General features: G+C 51.6%; 1 protein-coding gene across 1 annotated transcript; it reads right to left on the minus strand.

The window, feature by feature from the left end:
• Positions 1 to 16533: 16533 nt before the first annotated feature.
• On the minus strand, positions 16534 to 17334 carry GJB4 (gap junction protein beta 4). The gene has a single exon (XM_032417569.1). It carries the CDS (start codon positions 17332 to 17334, stop codon positions 16534 to 16536), a length of 801 nt encoding a protein of 266 aa, XP_032273460.1.
• Positions 17335 to 18092: the final 758 nt, after the last annotated feature.

Consider the following 18092-nt stretch of genomic DNA (forward strand, 5'->3'; position numbering starts at 1 on the left):
TTGCCAATCTGTGGAGTGTTACCCACGTGTGCTATCTTAGCTGGTGGTATCTCATTAGACTTCTGTTTTGCATTTCTCTTATTATGAGTGAGGATGAGCATCTTTTGATATACTCAACATCCATTTTGTTTGTCTTTCTGTCAACTGTCCTTTGCTTTGGCCATTTTTCTACCGGATGGTTACCTTTTAAATTATTGATTTCTTGGGAGCTCTTTATATATTCAAGAGAGAAGCCCTCTGTCTATGATACAAAAAAAAAAAAAAATCTCTCCCTCCCAGTTTCACACTTGTATTTTGACTTTGTGTATGGAGTTTTGGCTGTGCAGAATTAAAACGTTTTTGATGTAGTCACATGTATCAATCTTATCTTTTATGGCTTCTGGGTTTGATCCTAATTAGAAATGCCTTCCCCACTCTGAGACCTGAAAAAGTTTTCCTCCCATGGTTTCTCTTAGCTAAAGTAGTACTTTAATGCTATAAATCAGATCATTTTCACTCCCTTATTAAATCCTTGCAGTGACTTACCATTACTTTTATACTAACACCCGCTCTCCTGACATTGGTCTACAAAGCTCCAAACCACCTGCTTCTGTTTTGCCTCCTATCACATGTCCCCTTGGTCGTTATTCTCCAATCACACTGGCTTTCATTCTATTCCACAAACACGCCACGTCCAGTCCAGCCTCCTGGCCTTTACAATTGCTTCTCCCTCTGCCTGGACAGCTCTTCACCTGGTATTCCCTGGGCACCCCCTCTGAAGCCACCTTGCCCACTTCCTCAGCAGTCGCGCTCAGAACATTCCCTGACGTTCTCTCTAAGAGAGCAGCGAGCTTGCCGGGGACACTCCTGCGGCAGCTCCAGGACTGACACTCAGTGCTTGTTTGCAGAGTTAATCTTGGGTGCACATAAAGGTATGCGTGCGAACTGTCTGTTTGGTGTGTGCGATTGGGTAGTTGGGTGTTAGCGGGGTAGAGTGGGGAGTAGGTAGGTATGTTTGGTGCATGTGGTTGTGAATGGATATGAGTTTGCAGAGGGGGCTGGTAGGGTTTTGTGAGGCTGTGTGCATGTGTGGTTATGTATGAGGTGGTGTCTCTGTGTGTGGTCGGGTGACTGGGTGATTTTATGGCCTGGGTCCTATCGTTCTGACCTGGCCTTGTCCCTTGCTCCTGACGTCAGACAGCGCCTCCATCAACTGGCCTTCGCTTTTTCTGGAGGGATCTGGAAGAGACTCCATTCAGAAAGGGGCTGTGAAGTGGCTGTCCCACTTCCAAGTTCTGCTCCCTGAGCAAGGGAATGTGTGGGAGGCCATGTAGGCCATCCCCTCGCCTCGGGGCAAGGCTGTGTTGTGCCAGGGCTTGGAAGCTGCCCGGGCCACCCACGCCCCCTTCAGGGCCTACACCTGTTCTCTGGGGGTGGTAGGCCCCAAGCCTGGCCCTGTGCTTCTTCCAGCCCAGGCCTTGGCACAAGCTGGTCTTATTCCCAGGTTGCCCCCTGTGTCTGAAATTCTGCCCAGGCCTCAGGCAGGGGCTTCCCTCTCTGGCTGGGGTTTTCCGCATGTTTGTGTATGTGCAGTAGGAGCTCAGGCCCTCCCTGGGCCTCAAGGCCCTCCCCTCCCTTGAGCAGAGTGGGGTAGGCAGAACCCACTGGGAAGCAGGTCAGGTGGACGGATGGGGGCTTTCCAGCCAGGCTCCAGCATGTCTGGGGCTATGGGTAGGAAGGAAGAGATATCCCAGGATCCAGGCTAGAATGTTGCTTTCCTTCCAAGATGCCGAGAGTTGCTTGGAACTTCTGCCCACACATCCTCTAGTGGAGGTAACACATGGCTTTTCTGAGTTGCTGTTAAGCTTCAAGCATTCTACATGTGCCCTGAATCCCACCCCTTCTCACCCACCCTGGACCTCACTCCCTCTCTCTTTCTCCTCTACCTTCTCCCTTCTGCTCTTTACTGGATCTTTCCCTTTACAATAAATGTGCTGGTATTTCCCTGTCTTCAAGAGCAAACAAGCCTCTCTCCCCCCACTTCTCCAGCATCTGCCTCATCTCTTTCCAGTCCTTTGTAGTCAGACTCCGAAGAGTTGTCTTGATGCCATATCTCCAGCTGTTCCCTGAATCCCCCCTTTAGCTCACTCTCCTCGGGCCCTTGCTCAGCACGGTCCGCCTGGATCCTCTTGCTGGGGCACCCACAGCTAGGTCTCTGCACTCCCGGCAGCATTTGGTCGCCAGGACTTCACACTCTCCTGACTTTTCTTCCTTTCTCTGTCTCCTTCACTGGACCCTCCAGATCTCCCTGACTTTGAAGTATTGGGGTGCCCCGGGGATCAGTCCTCGGCTCTTTCTCTTCTCTGTCCCCACTCACTCTCCTGGCACTGTCATCCAGTCTCAGGATTTAAAATATTAGAATTAGGCTGACAACACCTAAATGCTGATCTGCAGCCAGGCCATCCCTGCCGAACTCTGGGCTCACGGGCTCAGCTGCTACTCCACCTGGCCTATGGGCGCCCGGTAGGTATCACAGACTCACCAGGTCCCCCATTACACTCCTTCGTTATTAGGATTGTCAGATTTAGAACCAAAGCAAGCAAGCAAAAACCCCCGAAACCAAACCAAACCAAACCAAACCCCAAAGCACATGCTTGGTTAAATTTAAATTTCAGATAGTATATGGGACTTACTTCTGCTAAAAAAAAACCTTACTTATTCTTTATTTGAAATTAAAATTGAGTTAGGAGTCCTGATTTTATCTGACACCCTGCTCCCTACATATGTCCCTCTCCATCTTTCTCCATCCTTTACTCATCCAGATGAGTAAATAGCAACTGTACTCATCTACTCGTTAAGGTCCCAAACATAAGAGTCATTGTTGAGGGGCACTTGGGTGGCTCAGTTAAGTGTGTGCTTTCGGCTCAGGTCATGATCCCAGGGTCCTGGGATCGAGCCCCGCATCGGGGTCCCTGCTCAGCGGGAGTCTGCTTCTCCCTCTCTTTCTGCTCCTGCTTGCTCTTCTCATTCATGCTCTCTGTGGCTAACTCTGTCTCTCTCTCTCTCTCTCTCAAATAAATAAATAAATAAATAAAACCTTAAAAAAAAGAGTCATTTTTGACTCTCTTTTTTGTTTATACCCCATGTTCACTGCCACTGAATCATTTTGGTGCTATTTTCAAAATGTTTTTGAAATCTGGCCACTTCTCACTGACTCTATTGATGTTATATCCTGGTAACATCAAAGCCACAGATAATTTCTTTCCTGCATTATTGCAGGTGTCTTATAACTGATCACCCTCTTTATCCCTTGCCCCCGTGCATCTTTCGTGAACGCAGCCATCAAGGGGATCATGCCCCCCTTCTTTTCCCCAAAGTGCTCCCCTGGCTTTTGGATCACTCAGAGTGACAGCCAGAGGCATAGGAATGGCTTATAGGACCCCGTGTCAGCTGGTCCTTCTTGGGCCTCATCTGAACACTCTGGCCTCTTGGCTCTCTTGCTGCTCAGCCTCAGTGGCTTCTTTGCTGTCCATGGGTGTGCCTGGGCTCTTCCCCAGCCTTTGTGCTCGTGGGTGCACCTTTTCCTCTGGCACATTTCCCCCCGTCTCTGCACGTCCCTGGCCTCCTCACCTAAAATTGCTACAAGTTTCCCTCCCCACACTCTCTCACCTGCTTCATTTTTCTCCTTGGCAACTATGATCATGTAATATTGTCTATATTTTGCTTATTCTTCTTATTAATTGTCTCTCCCATCACTAGAATCTGTGAGGAAAGCCATTTTTGGGGGTCTGTTGTGTCCACTGCTATATTCCCAGCACCTAAAACAGTGCCTGGCACTTTGTAGACAAAGTATTTGCCAAATGAGTGAATAAACCCATCACACAGAATAAGCCCCCGTCCCATGCTGACACAGAGTGACTGTTTGATCAGTTCCTTCTAGCTTAGCATCCCACCCACCACCCTCTAGAAGTCCCTCCCTGACCATCGGCCTCCTCCAGGAAGCCTTCCCTCACGGAGCCTCATCTCTTTCCCCTCCCTTCTGCCACCAGGCCCAAATCCCTGGTCTGGTACTCAAGGGACAAATGGGCTGTCTGTGTGGCTGGGTCTGTCTGTCTTTACCCAGCCTCTGTTCTCCCATGGGCAGAGGCTCTTCGCTTGAGCTATCCTTTGAGCTGCAAGGGTGTGGGCATCAGGGCAGCTGGGGAAGCAGCCTAGGGTGAGGCGTGTGCCAGATTCCTGAAATCAGCCTGCCACCTGCACTGTGGGAGCTTCCAGAGCCTTGATTCTGGGTCAAAGAGGTGCTGAGCACTGGGCATCAGGGAGTAGAGCCTAGATGGGTTCTGGGCTGCAGGGTTGTGGTTCCTGAACTCGCTGTTTGGGGGGGTCCTGACATAGGCACCTGAGTAGGTGATTTGCCACTGGCTGAGCTGGGAAGCACAAGAAGGGAACCAGGTTGGGAGAAGCAGAAAGAAATGAAGGAATCTCACGTGCGCTCGGTAAGGGCAGGGAACCAGGTTGGGAGAAGCAGAAAGAAATGAAGCAGAACTGCATTGTGTCTGGAGTTGGCTAAGTGGTGTGCGTGCTTGTAAACGAGATTCCAGTGCTGCCATTTTGACAAGGCCATCAGAACACTCTGACATGACTTGTAAAAGCCCCTTTTCTATGATGCAAGGGCGCATCAGACAGTGTCACTCCATCCCACACTCCATCCCTGAGCTTCACCTAATGCCCAACACAGCCCATCCCAGAGCCTCGGGGATGGGATGTGGCTCAGTGCTGGTTGTTTTCACACAACCGAATTTTCCTCTGCATTCAAATGCCCTGCCGGGTTGTCTGTGGAACACACATGTCTGGATGTGCAGGGCAGCAGGGTGCATGGGACAGGAAAGAGAAGAACAATGGGTACCCTGTACGTTGCTGGTGCCCATGCAAAATGGTGCGGCTGCTATGGAAGACAGTTTGGCAGTTCCTCCAAAAAAAACGTAGAAGGACCACATGAGCCAGCAAGTCCACACCTATGTCTATACCCAGAAGATCTGAAGAGAGCGACTCAGACCCGTACGTGAATGTTCATAGCAGCACCATTCACAATAGCCAAGACAAGTGTTTGGAAACAACCCCAATGTCCATCAAAAGAAGAATGGATAAACAATATGTGGTATATCCATACAATGGAGTATTATTCAGCCATTCAAGGGAATCCAGTCTGATACATGCTACAATGTGGATGAATCTTGAAAACAGTATATCAAGGGAAATAAGCCAGACACAAAAGGACAGATATTGTATGATTTCTAGGATACCTAGAATAGGTAAATTCAGAGAGATAGCAAGTCATTGGAGGCTACCAAGGGCTGGATGGAGGTGTGAGTGTGGGTTATTATTTAGTGGGTACAGAGTTTTTTAGGGGTAATGAGAAAGTTTTGGAAATAGTGGTGTTGGTTGTACAACATTGTTAATGGAATTAACACTACTGAATTACACACCTAAAAATAGTTAAAATGGCACTTTCGTGTTCTGTATATTTTATCACAATAAAAATATTCAGGAAAATTAGGGATTTTAGGGGAAAATAGGAGACAAGGGAATAATCCGTGAGGAGATAGGGATTTGGGAATCAGCAGTGACCAGATGGTAATGAAGGCCATGGGAGCGGAGGAGCTCACCCAGGGAGGGAGTGGAGACTGGGAGAGCAGACAGCCTGGCAAGAGCCCCAAGGACCCCCCCAGTGGTGGGGGGCACTGAAGGACATTGACAGGGCATGACTGGAGCATCAGGAAAACTAGAAGAAGCCTGGGCGCAGTAGTCAGTGCTCTTGATTGCAAATGACAGAAATCCAATTTGAATTAGTTTGGGTACAGAGGGGAATTGATGGTTTGTAGAAACATGGGGAGGGCAGGGATGCCTAGGAGCCCCAGAAGCACCAGCTGGAGCCAGGTCTGGCTGTGTCTCTCCTGCTTGCCTCACCTCTGCTCCTCTCTGACTGTTGGCTCCTCTCTCCACATGCTGACAGACTTTTGCACAGGGTCACCAGCTCCAAGCTCACACCTTCCCAAGTTTTCCTTAGAAAGGATTCAAATAATCTGGGGAGGAAGCTTGAGTGGCCCCGCCTGGAGCCCATATCCACCTGAGGTCCAGGCGCCGGGTTGCATGACTGACAGTCGCCTACAGCTCCTCCATTTGGAGCCACGCTGGGCGGACAGCACATACAAGGGACGTGTGGTATGGGATGAGGTACAGAGGGAAGGCAGTTTACCTTGTGAAATGGCTCATGGCACAAGGACTGGTAGCATCCACTGGGCTTGGTGGTGAAGGAATCTCACGTGCGCTCGGTAAGGGCAGGGCCGCTTGGGTGCGGTGATGGGGCAGGGACCAGATCATAGCTGGTGGGAGGGAGTGGGAGCTGAGGAAGTCCAGATGGTGAGTGCAGACCTGTTTTGGGAGGTGCAGTTGGGAAAGCCAAGGGAGAGATAAGGAGGTGGTTGTGGGAGACATGGGGTCGAGGAAGGGTTTTGTTTTGGCTTTTGGATGGGAGAGATATGAGTCTGCTGAAATGCTGGGTTGCCAGGTGAGAGCTAGAGGTTGAAGAAGCAGGAGGGCAGGAAGAGGTGGGAGAGCAGGGGTCCTGAGCATGGGGTGTGGTGGGGTAAGGGAGGTTAAAGCAGTAACAGGAGTGGCCTCACCTCTTTTACTATGCTGAGGGAAGGAGGGAGGGCCGGTGTGGATGCAGGTTGGTCTGCAGGTCTGGGGGCAGTCAATGGGAGAGCATTCTTGGAAGCTTTTGCTTTCTCTGAGACATGGGATGAAGATCAGATAGAACTGGCTAGAAGTTTCGAGGAGAGTGGAGAAGCCTGAGAAGGCCAGACACCACCATGAACAACGGCAGAGAACCGAAGCAGAGAAGAAGGAGGGCTGTCAGGTGGGGCTAGAGAACACAGATTTGCAGTGACCTCACTCTGGTTGGCTCCTGGGTTCACTGGAGCAGAGCCCAGCACAGGGTGTAGCCATGGCAAGTACAGTTGGACTGATCTGGGCTAAGCAGGAAGGGCAGAGGGATGATGGGGATATTGGTTGGACAGCAGTTCATTCCAGTCATTATCTCAGCAAATATTGATTACCCTTTTATTGTATACCAGGCACTGTGCAGGGCCTGAGGATACATTGGCAAACCAGTTGGATACTGTTCTGGCCCTCAGAGAGACTGCAGTCTAGAAGGAAGGAGACATTAGTCTAAGAGCTCCCATGTGACATGAGGGTGGTGGGAGAGATTGCGGATCCCAAGCCTAGGCTCGATGCAGAAGGAAGGGAATGCAGGAAGGGCTGAGAGATTGGGAGAAGGGCAGGGGGTCAGGTCTGGAGGTGCCTATGTGTCCCCCTGTGGGTCTGTTGAGCAAACATGAACAGATGCTGAGGGAAGAGCTAGGTGAGACAGCTGCGGGGAAGCTGTGGTTAGAGATGGGGGTGACCTGCACCTGTCTCACCCTACCCTCCTTCCCTCCTGTTACAGTAGCTGACCTGTCCTTTTCCTGTTGAAGTCTGAGCCTCCATCTGGGCTCTGCATCCCATTCCCTCTGGCTCTATGGGGACTTTGACCTACTTTCCCCTCTACTGGATTCATTTCATCATTATTTAAATATTCTCAAGTCTCTCTCACTATAAAAATAAATTCATGACTGCTCCTATCCTTTGGCAAAAATACCCTTTCATTTTCTATTCTTCTCCCAGCCACCATTTTCCAACCAGTTGTCCACACTTGCTATTTCCATTTACTTGGTCCTCGCTGTTCTCCCCTCCCCACTTCCCTGGGATCTGGTTTCTGCACCCCATTCTTTATAGATGATGCTAGATCATGGGTGCCAATGATATCTATGTAAATTGAATCAACACTTTTCAGTCCTTATCTAATTTGCCCCATGGCAACGTTTGGCCCTGGTGATCACTTTCTCCTTCTCTAGAGAGTCCTCTCCTAGAAAATTCTAGAAGTTCTAGAAACTTCTCTAGAACATTCATCTCTTGGCTTCTGTGACTTCATCTTCCTTCTTTGTGACATCATATTCCCTTGGCTTCTATGATATCAATTTACCCTGCAGTCCCCTTTGCTGGCTTTTCCCCATTCTATTTGGCCTTTAAGCCTTCATCCTAGGGGATCTTCTCATCTCTACCCCCACAGACTCTGTACAGTATCAGCCATCCTCACGGCTTGAGTTACCACCTACCATAGAAGCCCAGATACAAGATGACTCCAAATAAACAGCAACCCCTTATATTCCCAGTGAGGAGACCCTCAAAAGTTTGGGACCTGATTTGAATACATGAACTTTCAGTGTGGTTGAAATAATAATTTACTTTATTAACTTAGTTTGCTATCTATTTTTTTTCTTTCCAAGTTTTCATTTAAATTCCAGTTAGTTGGCATACAGTGTAAATTTAGTTTCAGGTGTAGATTTTAGTGATTCAACACTTACATACAATAGCTGGTATTCATCACAACAAGTGCACTCCTTAATCCCCATCATCTATCATCTAATCTATCTATCTATCTATCTATCTATCTATCTATCTATCTATCTATATCTATCTATCTATCTATCTATCTATCTATCATCTATCTATCATCTATTCCCATCCCCTATTTGCCCCATCCTCCCACCCCCTCTCCCCTCTGGTAACTTTCAGTTTGTTTTCTTTTTCTTTTCTTTTTTAGATTTTATTTATTTATTTGAAAGAGAGTGAGAGTGAGAGAGCACAAGCAGGGGGAGTGGCAGAGGGAGCAGAAGAAGCAGACTCCCTGCTGAGCAGGGAGCGGAAGCCAGAAGTGGGGCTCAATCTCAGGACGTCAGGATCATGAGCTGAGCTGAAGCCAGACGCTTAACCGACTGAGCCACCCAGGTGCCCCCAGCAGTTTGTTTTCTATAGTTAAGAGTCTGTTTCTTGGTTTGTCTCTCTCCCCACCCCCATGTTCGCTTGTTTCATTTCTTAAATTCCACTTAGGAGTGAAATCATATGGTATTTGTCTTTCTCTGACTGACTTCTTTCACTTAATATAATACTCTCTAGAGTTTGCTACCTATTTTAAGATCACATATTATGTAGAACAATGTAGTAAACCTATTATTTTTTCCTCCCCTGAGCAGTTTATGAAGCAATTTTATTTAAACTTCGAACATTTTTCCGTAACACCTGGGTTAACATCGTTAGAGTTTTGTTTGTTATCACTAACCTTTTACAGAATGCACAAACTTTATTTTTGCCCAAGTTATTTGTGACATAGTGCTTTTTAAATCTGTGAATGATACTGGAAAACTTTATTCTCTGCCTTAAAAGCCTGGTTGCATAATACTAGGTTGCGTAACTTAAAAAAAAAAATCATCTGGTAGGTGTGTATTTGTCATCGCCACAACATAACCACTTCCTTTACTGTTCTTAAAGTGTTTTTTTTTTTTGTTTTTGTGTTTTTTTTAAATAAAGGGCTTGCCTAGAAAGACAATACTCGCTATTGTAAGGTCATAGCACCAGGAGTAATGATTGAATCTGGGTGAAATGTCTTTCTCTCCATCTTTTTCTGATTCCACCCAGTGACTGCCACGGATATCCAGGACTTCATTGATTGGGGTTATTTCAGGCTAATGAGTTTCCCCCAAAGAGCATTCTGTTGTTCAAAATGCAGTAATTGAGAGCATGCGCCACAACCTGGGAGACTTTGTACGGACTTGGGTATAAGACAAATCCTTCCTACTTGAGGGGTAATTTTGGAGCAGAATCTTATGCTGTGTTCAGGCGTTTTGCTGACAATTCCCAAGTCAATATTTCCTGACCAGTCCTTCCCCCCGACCCCTCCCCGGCATCCAGCAGCCTACTAGACATCTCCACCTGGCCGTATTTTTATTGAGTGCCTACTATGTGTCGAGCACTCTTCTAGGTGCTGGTGGATAAATGGGTGGACATGACAGAGTCCCTGTTCTCAAGAGTCCATTCTAGTGGGATGATACTGAGAATAGACATGTAAACAAATAACATTTCATTTACTAGTAAATGCTACAAAGAAGATAAAATGGGGTCACGTGGTAGAGAGTGACTGTGGCGCACGTGCTTCAGCTGGGGAGGGCAGGTCAGAAGTGGCCTCCTGGAGGAGAGGATTTCTGAGTTGAGATGTGAATGATAAGGAGACAAGTCATGTGAAGCCCTGGGGAGGGGGAAGAGTATTGCCCACAGAAGCCAGTGCAAAGACTCTGAGATGAGAGAAGACCAGTGTGGGTGTGTGTGTGCAGAGGGGAGAGCCAAAGAAGAGGGGTTTGCAGAGGCAGCCAGGGTCTATCCGTGTAGGGCTTTGCAGGCCACAGCAATGAGTTTGGTTTATTTTCATTTTTATGGCCATTATGGGAAGCCACCTGGAGGGTTTTAAGCAAGGGAGTGACTTGACTGATCTTGGCAGAAGATGTCTCAGGCTGCCATGGGCAAGGGAGGAGGCAGGGAGCCAGCTACTGCAGCTATCCAGGGGCTCAATGAGGTGGCTTGGCCCGGGGGACGAGGCACTTGGAGATGATTGGAAGGGAATGAACTTTGAACCTGGAATTATACCCAGTATAACTTACTAGTGGTGTGGATGTGCTTATGAGGAAAGAGGTACCTAGATTTTTGAACTGAGCAGCTGGGTGGGTGGGGGATATCATCTTCCAAGGTGGGAAGACTGGGAGAGAATGTAAATCTGTTCTCTGGTAGGGGGGTTAGGAGTTCTGTTTTGGATGACCAATAGGAAGTTGGATGCATGAGTCTAACACTCGTGGGTGAGGTTAGGTCCGAACGTATAAATGTGGGAGCCATCACTTTATAGATGGTTTTATAGATGGTACTGGACAAGATCACAAAGGGGAAAAGAGGCTAGAGAACTGGGCCCGAGGGCACCCTGCATTTAGAGATCAGCAAGAGGAAGAAGAGGCATTGGTGGAGATCAAGGAGGACCCCTCAGCAAGGTGGGAGGGAAGCCAGGAGAGCATGCTGCTTGGAAGCCACAGAAGATGGTGTTTAAGGGGGCGCCTGGGTGGCTCAGTCGTTAAGCGTCTGCCTTCGGCTCAGGTCATGATCCCAGCGTCCTGGGATCGAGCCCCGCATCAGGCTCCCTGCTCCGCGGGAAGCCTGCTTCTCCCTCTCCCACTCCCCCCTGCTTGTGTTCCCTCTCTCGCTGTGTCTCTCTCTGTCAAATAAATAAATAAAATCTTAAAAAAAAAAAAAAAAAAAGATGGTGTTTAAGGAGGGAGCTCTCGATGGCCAAATGTCGCTGAGGCAGTAAGACGAGAATGAAGAACTGACCACTGGATTTGGCAACTTGTTGGCCATTGGTGACCTTGACAAGAATAGTCCTGACTAAAATGGGTAAATGCGATAAGGGAGTGGAGACAGCAAGTGTAGACAACCTTTAGAGAATTTTGTTTTTTTGTAAAGGGGGTGGTAGCTGGAGAAGGATGTGGTGTCAAGAGGGAATTTGAAAAAGAGAGAGGACATTCTAGCATATTTACAGAACTGTGGGGCAACAACGGTGGAGCACAGTCCAGAGTAGGTGAGAGGTGAGGGCTCCAGTGTCCAAGTGGAGGGTGTGCCAGGAGCAGGGATGCTCATCCGTGTCCCAGCGGAGAAGGCAGGGCGAATGGGCACCTAATGTCTGCCTGTCAGCCGAGGAGGTATAGGGGAACGGGGACTGGAGCCTTGGGGAGAGAGGAGAAGGTATGATACAGTCCTCTTGGAGACTAGGGTTAGAGTTTTAGGAAAATGTAGAATTTGCTAGAGGGGCTGAGTGCCCACCTGAGGTCTGTGGTCAGAAGTTTCCATTGAAACCAGTCAGTCCAGTTGTGTTATTCTCCAGGTGCTCTGGAATGGGTGCCGCATGGAGAGTGGGGTTGTACTGGGGTTGGGCTCTTGCCTGCTGAGTAACTATAGCAGCAAGCAAAGGCAACGGAGCAGAGGATACATCTACGAAGGGCCCTCGGAGTCTAAGCTGGGGAAAGAGGGACGGGAGGTCATCGAGGGGGTGATGGACAGCGACACGGGGGAGGACCCATAGGTGTAGCAGAGGGAGGGCTGGAGCAGGAAGCAGATGGGTAGGAGGTGAGGAGCTCTTGGTACTGACCAGGTCTGGGGTCTGACTGATACCCCAGTCAGTATCAGTATGAGTTCCAAAGCCTGAGCACGTATGTGGGTGGGGTTTCACAGGTGAATAAAGATCGATGGAAACAAGGAAGTCAGGGCACAGAGAGGTGGGTGTTAGAGGTGAAGTCATCAGAAATGGTAATAAGTATAGTATTCGAGAGAGAGAGAAAGAGAGAAGGCGATCCAGGGGCTGAGCTGGTCCCGCAAAGAGAGGGGATAACCAGGATATCTTATGTACCTCTCTGACTCCGCATGTCTGTGACTGAAGTTATCTGTATCTCCCGCAAACTCGCTCCTCCACTGGGGAGATGGCACCACCACCCAGAGCAGAAACCTGGGTGTCACTCTGGTGCCTCTCCACCTGATCCCCACACCTACTCAAATCACCAAATCGATCTGATTCTATCTTGTAGGTCTTTCTTAAATCCAGCTACTTCTTCATCCCCACTGCACACACCCTTGTTGAGGCCATCGTTGTTTGTCACTTGGACGCTATGTCAGTTTCCAAATAGGTGACCCTGCCTTGGCCCCTCTGCACGTTAACCAGAGGCACCGTGCCTTAGATCACGTCACTTCTGTGCTGAGTCTCTCCAGTGACTTCTTGTTGTCCTGAGGATAAAGTCCAAGATCATTAACAGGGCTTTACCAAGAAAGTGCTGCATGACAAAGCCCCTGTCTACTTCAGCCTGACTCTTCCCACGAGCCCCCGCGCCAGGCTCCAGCCCTGCTGGGGTACTTCCCATCCTTGTCATCAGGCTTGCTCTCCCTCTGCCTGGCCACTCCTCCTGCTCAGCTTGGCAAAATTCTCTTCTTTCTCTAGGTGTCACCTTAAGAAGTCTCAAGGAAGGGGCACCTGGGTGGCTCAGTCGGTTAAGCGTCTGCCTTCAGCTCGGGTCATGATCCCGGGGTCCTGGGATGGAGTCCCGCGTTGGGCTCCCTGCTCAGTGGGGAGCCTGCTTCTCCCTCTCCCTCTGCACCTCCTTCCCCACCCTGCAAGTGTGGGCTCTCTCTCTCTCAAATGAATAAATAAAATCTTAAAAAAAAAAAAAAAGAAGCCTCAGGGAAGCATTTCCTGCATTCCTGGATGTTGGCTCCACCTTCCCCCTCCCCTCAGCACCCCGTGCTCCCCAGCATGCCATGAGCTGTCCTCTTCATGGCATGTAAACTCCATGAGATCGGGGACTATATCTGATTCTTCCCAGATGAATCCTCAGCACCTAGCATGGGGCTTGTCATGTAAAAGTGAACAATAAATATTTGTTGATTTGAGTCCAATGGGAGATTCTCGAGGTGGAGCAGTTCTGGGTGAAGACAAAGTCCCAGGTGTGGTCCTGTGAGTGGGTAGCTAAATGGAGCAGAGGAGGAGGTCATGAGAGACACAGAGGGCATGGAATGAAAAGGACAGAGCGACACCCAGATGGTCCCCGCAGCCCAAAGACTCTGACTCCTCAAGTCTTTCATGAGCGGAGGAGCAATGAGGGGGCAGCAATGGGGGCGGGGCCGAAGGTGGAGGGGACAGATGGCAGGGGCCCAGCTGAGCGAAGAGATTTCAAGAAGGGGGAGGTGGAAAGTCTGAGAGTGGTAGTGAGGGTGGGGGGGGGGGGGTGGGGGGGGGGGGGGGGGGGGGGGGTCTTGAGGGTGTGGGTGGGACTGAGGATAAAAGTGTCCCAGCTCAAGTGTTTCCCAGAGGATTCTTCCAGCTCCTCTGGGGCCTCGGGCTGCTCAGATGGTGTTCCGGCTCTGTCTGGCTCACCGGCTCGGGACTTAGGACCTCTGGGAACAGCTCCCATGAAGAGGGCTGCCACAGGAGTAGTCAGGTCCCCGGATGCCCTCACCCTACGCTGGCCCTGCAGCGGACACCGGAATGGGGCCTCTGGACTCCCACAGGGAGTGGGCTGTGGCTGCTGGCCTGCACATGGGAGCTACGTTGGTCTGAGTAGTGTGGGGCCATCTGGTTCTGAACGGGTTGAGAGCCAGCCTGTTTTCTGGGATTGGGTGGTCACAGCTCTGGTCTGGATTGGAGGTAGAGCCACCCTTATTTCCTGGGACCAGGAGTTCAGTGGGTGGTATTGGTGCCCTGCCCATGTCCCCTTTACCGGGGGACACCCATTCCCTAGCTGCTATGAATACAGGGTGCTCGTGGCTTATAGCTGCCCCTGGAGAATTGACCTTGATTGGATAGGAGTCACCTACCCCTTCCTGCCAGCCCTCCTGCCCATGCGCTGGCCTGAAGCCAACGACTGACTGATACGGGAGTTCAAAGCCTGATGCCCTCTCCTCCGGCGGGGACGACTCAGCGGTGGGATGTACGGTCCAAAGGCCCCTCACCGCACCAGGGTCAAGGCTAAGTTTCCCTGAGCCCATACCCAGCTCGGCCTCCTCCCTAGCCTGCTTCCCTCGCTCCTTCCTCCGCATGCGCATGAATTCCGGCTACTGGCCCCACTTCCAGGGCCCTGACCTAAGATGCACGTGATGCCCGATCTCGTCCCATAGCTGGGGGAGGGGGAGGCACAGAGGCTCTCTAGGGACCACGGGAGACACAGCCACCTGTAGGCTCAGTGCATCTCTAGGCCAGTTTCCTCAACTATAAATGAAACATGTAGGCTAGATTTAGTGAGAACAGCAACAACGATGCAACTTATAAACAAATGGGAGGACAGCTTATCCCTGGCCGCCGTGCGGTGAAGGATTCAGGTAAACAAGATAAGTCCCTTCCCCCAAGCAGCTCATAGGCCATTTACTCATTTACCAAACATTTATTAAAGGTAGCTGGGGACCTGGGTGAGTCAGTGTCCTGCTCATGAGGGGCTCACGGACCGATGGGGAGAATGGCAGAGGCACAAGCTAGGCTTAAGGGTTCTAACCTTAGGATCTGAGGAGGGGTCCCAGGGGAGGAAGGAAGGGCATTCCAGGCAGAAGGAACCCATATCCGAAGGCCCGAGCTGTGACCCAGTGTGATGTGTCTGGTTGGGGACGCATAAGCCCTTTGGTTTTATTGGTGAGCATAAGGAGGGAGGAAGCAGGGGTGACGTCGGGGAGGTCAGCAGGGACCAGGTGGAGGGGCAGTGGGGAGTCGTGGTGGTAGCGGGAGAATTTTTGAAGCAGGAGGGACGCCACAGTCAGGTGCATGTGTAGAAAGACCACTCTGTCCCTGTGGTGGAAGAGCGGTGGGAGAGGAGGGGCAGACTCGGGGAGGTTTAGGGTTGGAATTGGCCGGCTGTGGTACTGTACTGGGTTGTGCACCCTGAGAGGCTGGAAGATGGGAGGGCACGAGGAAGTCAGGCCAGCTCCCGGCTCGGACAGCTGGATGGCTGGTACGCCATTCCTGGGGGTGGGGGTGGTGGGTGATGTGTGAGGAGGGTGGGTGCGGTCCGTTTGGGAGCTGCTGACTGGAGGAGACCTGGGGGCCTCCTGGAGGGTTGGTCCCTGGGCAGATGGTGGGAGGCTCGGGGACTCAGGGGCAGGTCCAGGCTGGAGGTGTGGTTCTGGGAGTGGTCGGGGTCTGAGTGGTGGGGGAGGGGTGGGAGGATGAGGGGATGTGTGTCTGGGGAAGAGAAGGGGAATTCCTCAGACTTGAGGCTCTGTGAGGGACCCTTTAGCTCGGATGCTCTCAGCAGGTCCCTGGCCTGTGGGGATAGCCCCCCTGGACATCCTGGCAGACTCCCCATCCTGGGCTTGCTCTCAGCACCGTGCACCCCCTCCAGGCCTTCTCCTCCCACCCTCAGAGAAAACTCGCCTCCCTGAGACCTGGGCTGGACAGGGTGACGGAGGCTGGAATGGTGGAGGCAGAGGCCTCCTTAACTACATGCATTCACCTGAGGGACTCTCTGAGAACTGAGCCACGCTGGGCCCAGGGTCTCCTGGGGTCTCACTCCTCCTGCCTTGGCCAGCTGCTTGCAGAGTCCAGAGACCCCTGGAGCAGCCTCTTGGCATTCCCACCAAGTCCTGGGGGTGCACTGTGTGTGTGTATGTGTGGCGTATGTTATGTGGCGTGTGGTGTGTGGTGTGTGTGTGTGTGTGCGTGTGTGATGGATGAGCTTGGATCTGAGGTCCCGGGGCTCAGGTGCTCACTGAGTGGTTGTGGCCTCCTTTCTGAGGTCCATGGTGAACCCCCCTGACACTTCTACCCGCCACGCCCCACCTGGTCTACAACATACTGGGAAAATCATATTTATTAACGGTTTTCACATATTCCATTACCATATACAAAATTCCCACCAGCCGTCAACCTCCCTCCCCTGGCGCTCAGGACCCAGAGACCAAACTGCTCTCAAGCACTGGCCCCCGGGTGGGCTTCCTGAGCGCTGCAACCGTCTTCCTCACCTGCCCTGCCGCGGAAAAGATGCCACCGCCCTGCCGTGGCTTTAGGGAACAGACCACGGCCCTGGTGGTCCTCGCTACCGACCTCACAGGTTATGGAAACCCACCTGCATCCACGGTGGCCGACCCAGCCTTCATTAAGACAGAGTTCCCATCTTGGGGGTGCTCTCCCCGGGAGAGGACATACGGGGGGCACGTGTCAGGCAGGTGGTCCCGGTGCCGAGACCGCTTGCGCCTCGGACTGAAGATCTCCAGGCACCTCTTGCCCACCAGGTAGGTGACCTCACTGAGGTTGAGCAGGATGCAGATCACAGCTGTGGCCACCATGAAGTAGGTGAAGACCTTCTTCTCTGTGGGTCGGGAGATGTAGCAGTCTACCGTGTGGGGGCAAGGTGACTCGGAGCAGGCCACCACCCGGGGCATGTCATAATCCTGGTAGAGGCAGTGGAAGATGTAGAGGAAGCTGATGTCGACAGCAGCCTTGAAGATGAGACTCAGCAGGTATGTCCACCAGAGCCCGCCCCGCTTCTTGCTTGGGTTGTCGTACAGGGTCGGGGCGTTGGGCCCGTGCTTCAGGCGGTGCTTGCGCTCGCGCTCCTGGCGGTAGGCCACGTGCATGACCACGAGCAGCGAGGGGCAGGTGACCAGGATGAGCTGCAGGGCCCAGAGGCGCACGTGGGACACGGGGAAGAACTCATCGTAGCAGACGTTGGGGCAGCCCGGCTGCTTGGTGTTGCAGACGAAGTCCTTCTGTTCATCATCCCACACCTCCTCGGCCGCCACCACGTACACCAGCACGCGGAAGATGAACACCACCGACAGCCAGATGCGGCCCAGCGCCGTGGAGTACTTGTTCACGCCGCTCAGGAGGGCCTGCAGGGATGCCCAGTTCATGCTGACAGTGTCCTTGCTTCCTCACGTGGACCGTCAGCACCCGTGAGCACCCACTCGTGGCGTGGGGGCCGCGAGGCTGGGAGAGCCTGGAAATGGGCGCCCTTTATTAAAGGTGCAATTGGCAAAACGCTTTCACAAACACTCTGTCATCACGTCTTCACTTGCAATGACTTGGTGGGGTCGGCATGGCCGTTACCCAGTTTCACAGGGGAGTAAGCTAAGGCCCAGGGAGGCACCCACCCAAGGCTCCCCAGCTGGAAGTGGCAGAGCTGGTCTTGAACCCCCACTTTCCAGTTCCAAAATCAGGGAAGATTTTATTCTATGAAGTGATAAATGGGACAATAATCATCTTGCACCAATGCACCCGCCAACTTCTTTGACCCCAAGTTTGAGCCCTGCGGATCACACGACTTCTACAGAAACAGCAAGAAGGTGTGGATTGGATGACTTGCCCTCCCTTTAGCTGCAGGAGGGGAGGGAGGTGTGTCTTTATTGTCCTCCAACTTCTACCGAGCACCCAACAGGAGCCGGGTCCTGTGCTGGGTGTGTTCCTATCGGCCTCTTTGGCGGACCCCTGAGTGATATCCGTCCTCACCGAGAGGCCCAGGACATCCCCAGCCCTGACATTTCCTCCCAGACTAAGCAGGCTCTTTGGAACCGTGGGGGTTTGGCACCATCCACCACCCCTCCCCCGCACTGGTGCTGAACGTCCTGACCACACTGGGTTCCTCTGGAATTCCAACCATTTCAGCTTTAGG

Source organism: Phoca vitulina, unplaced genomic scaffold, assembly GCF_004348235.1.
Source record: "Phoca vitulina isolate PV1807 unplaced genomic scaffold, GSC_HSeal_1.0 scaffold2, whole genome shotgun sequence".
Taxonomy (NCBI): Eukaryota; Metazoa; Chordata; class Mammalia; order Carnivora; family Phocidae; genus Phoca; species Phoca vitulina.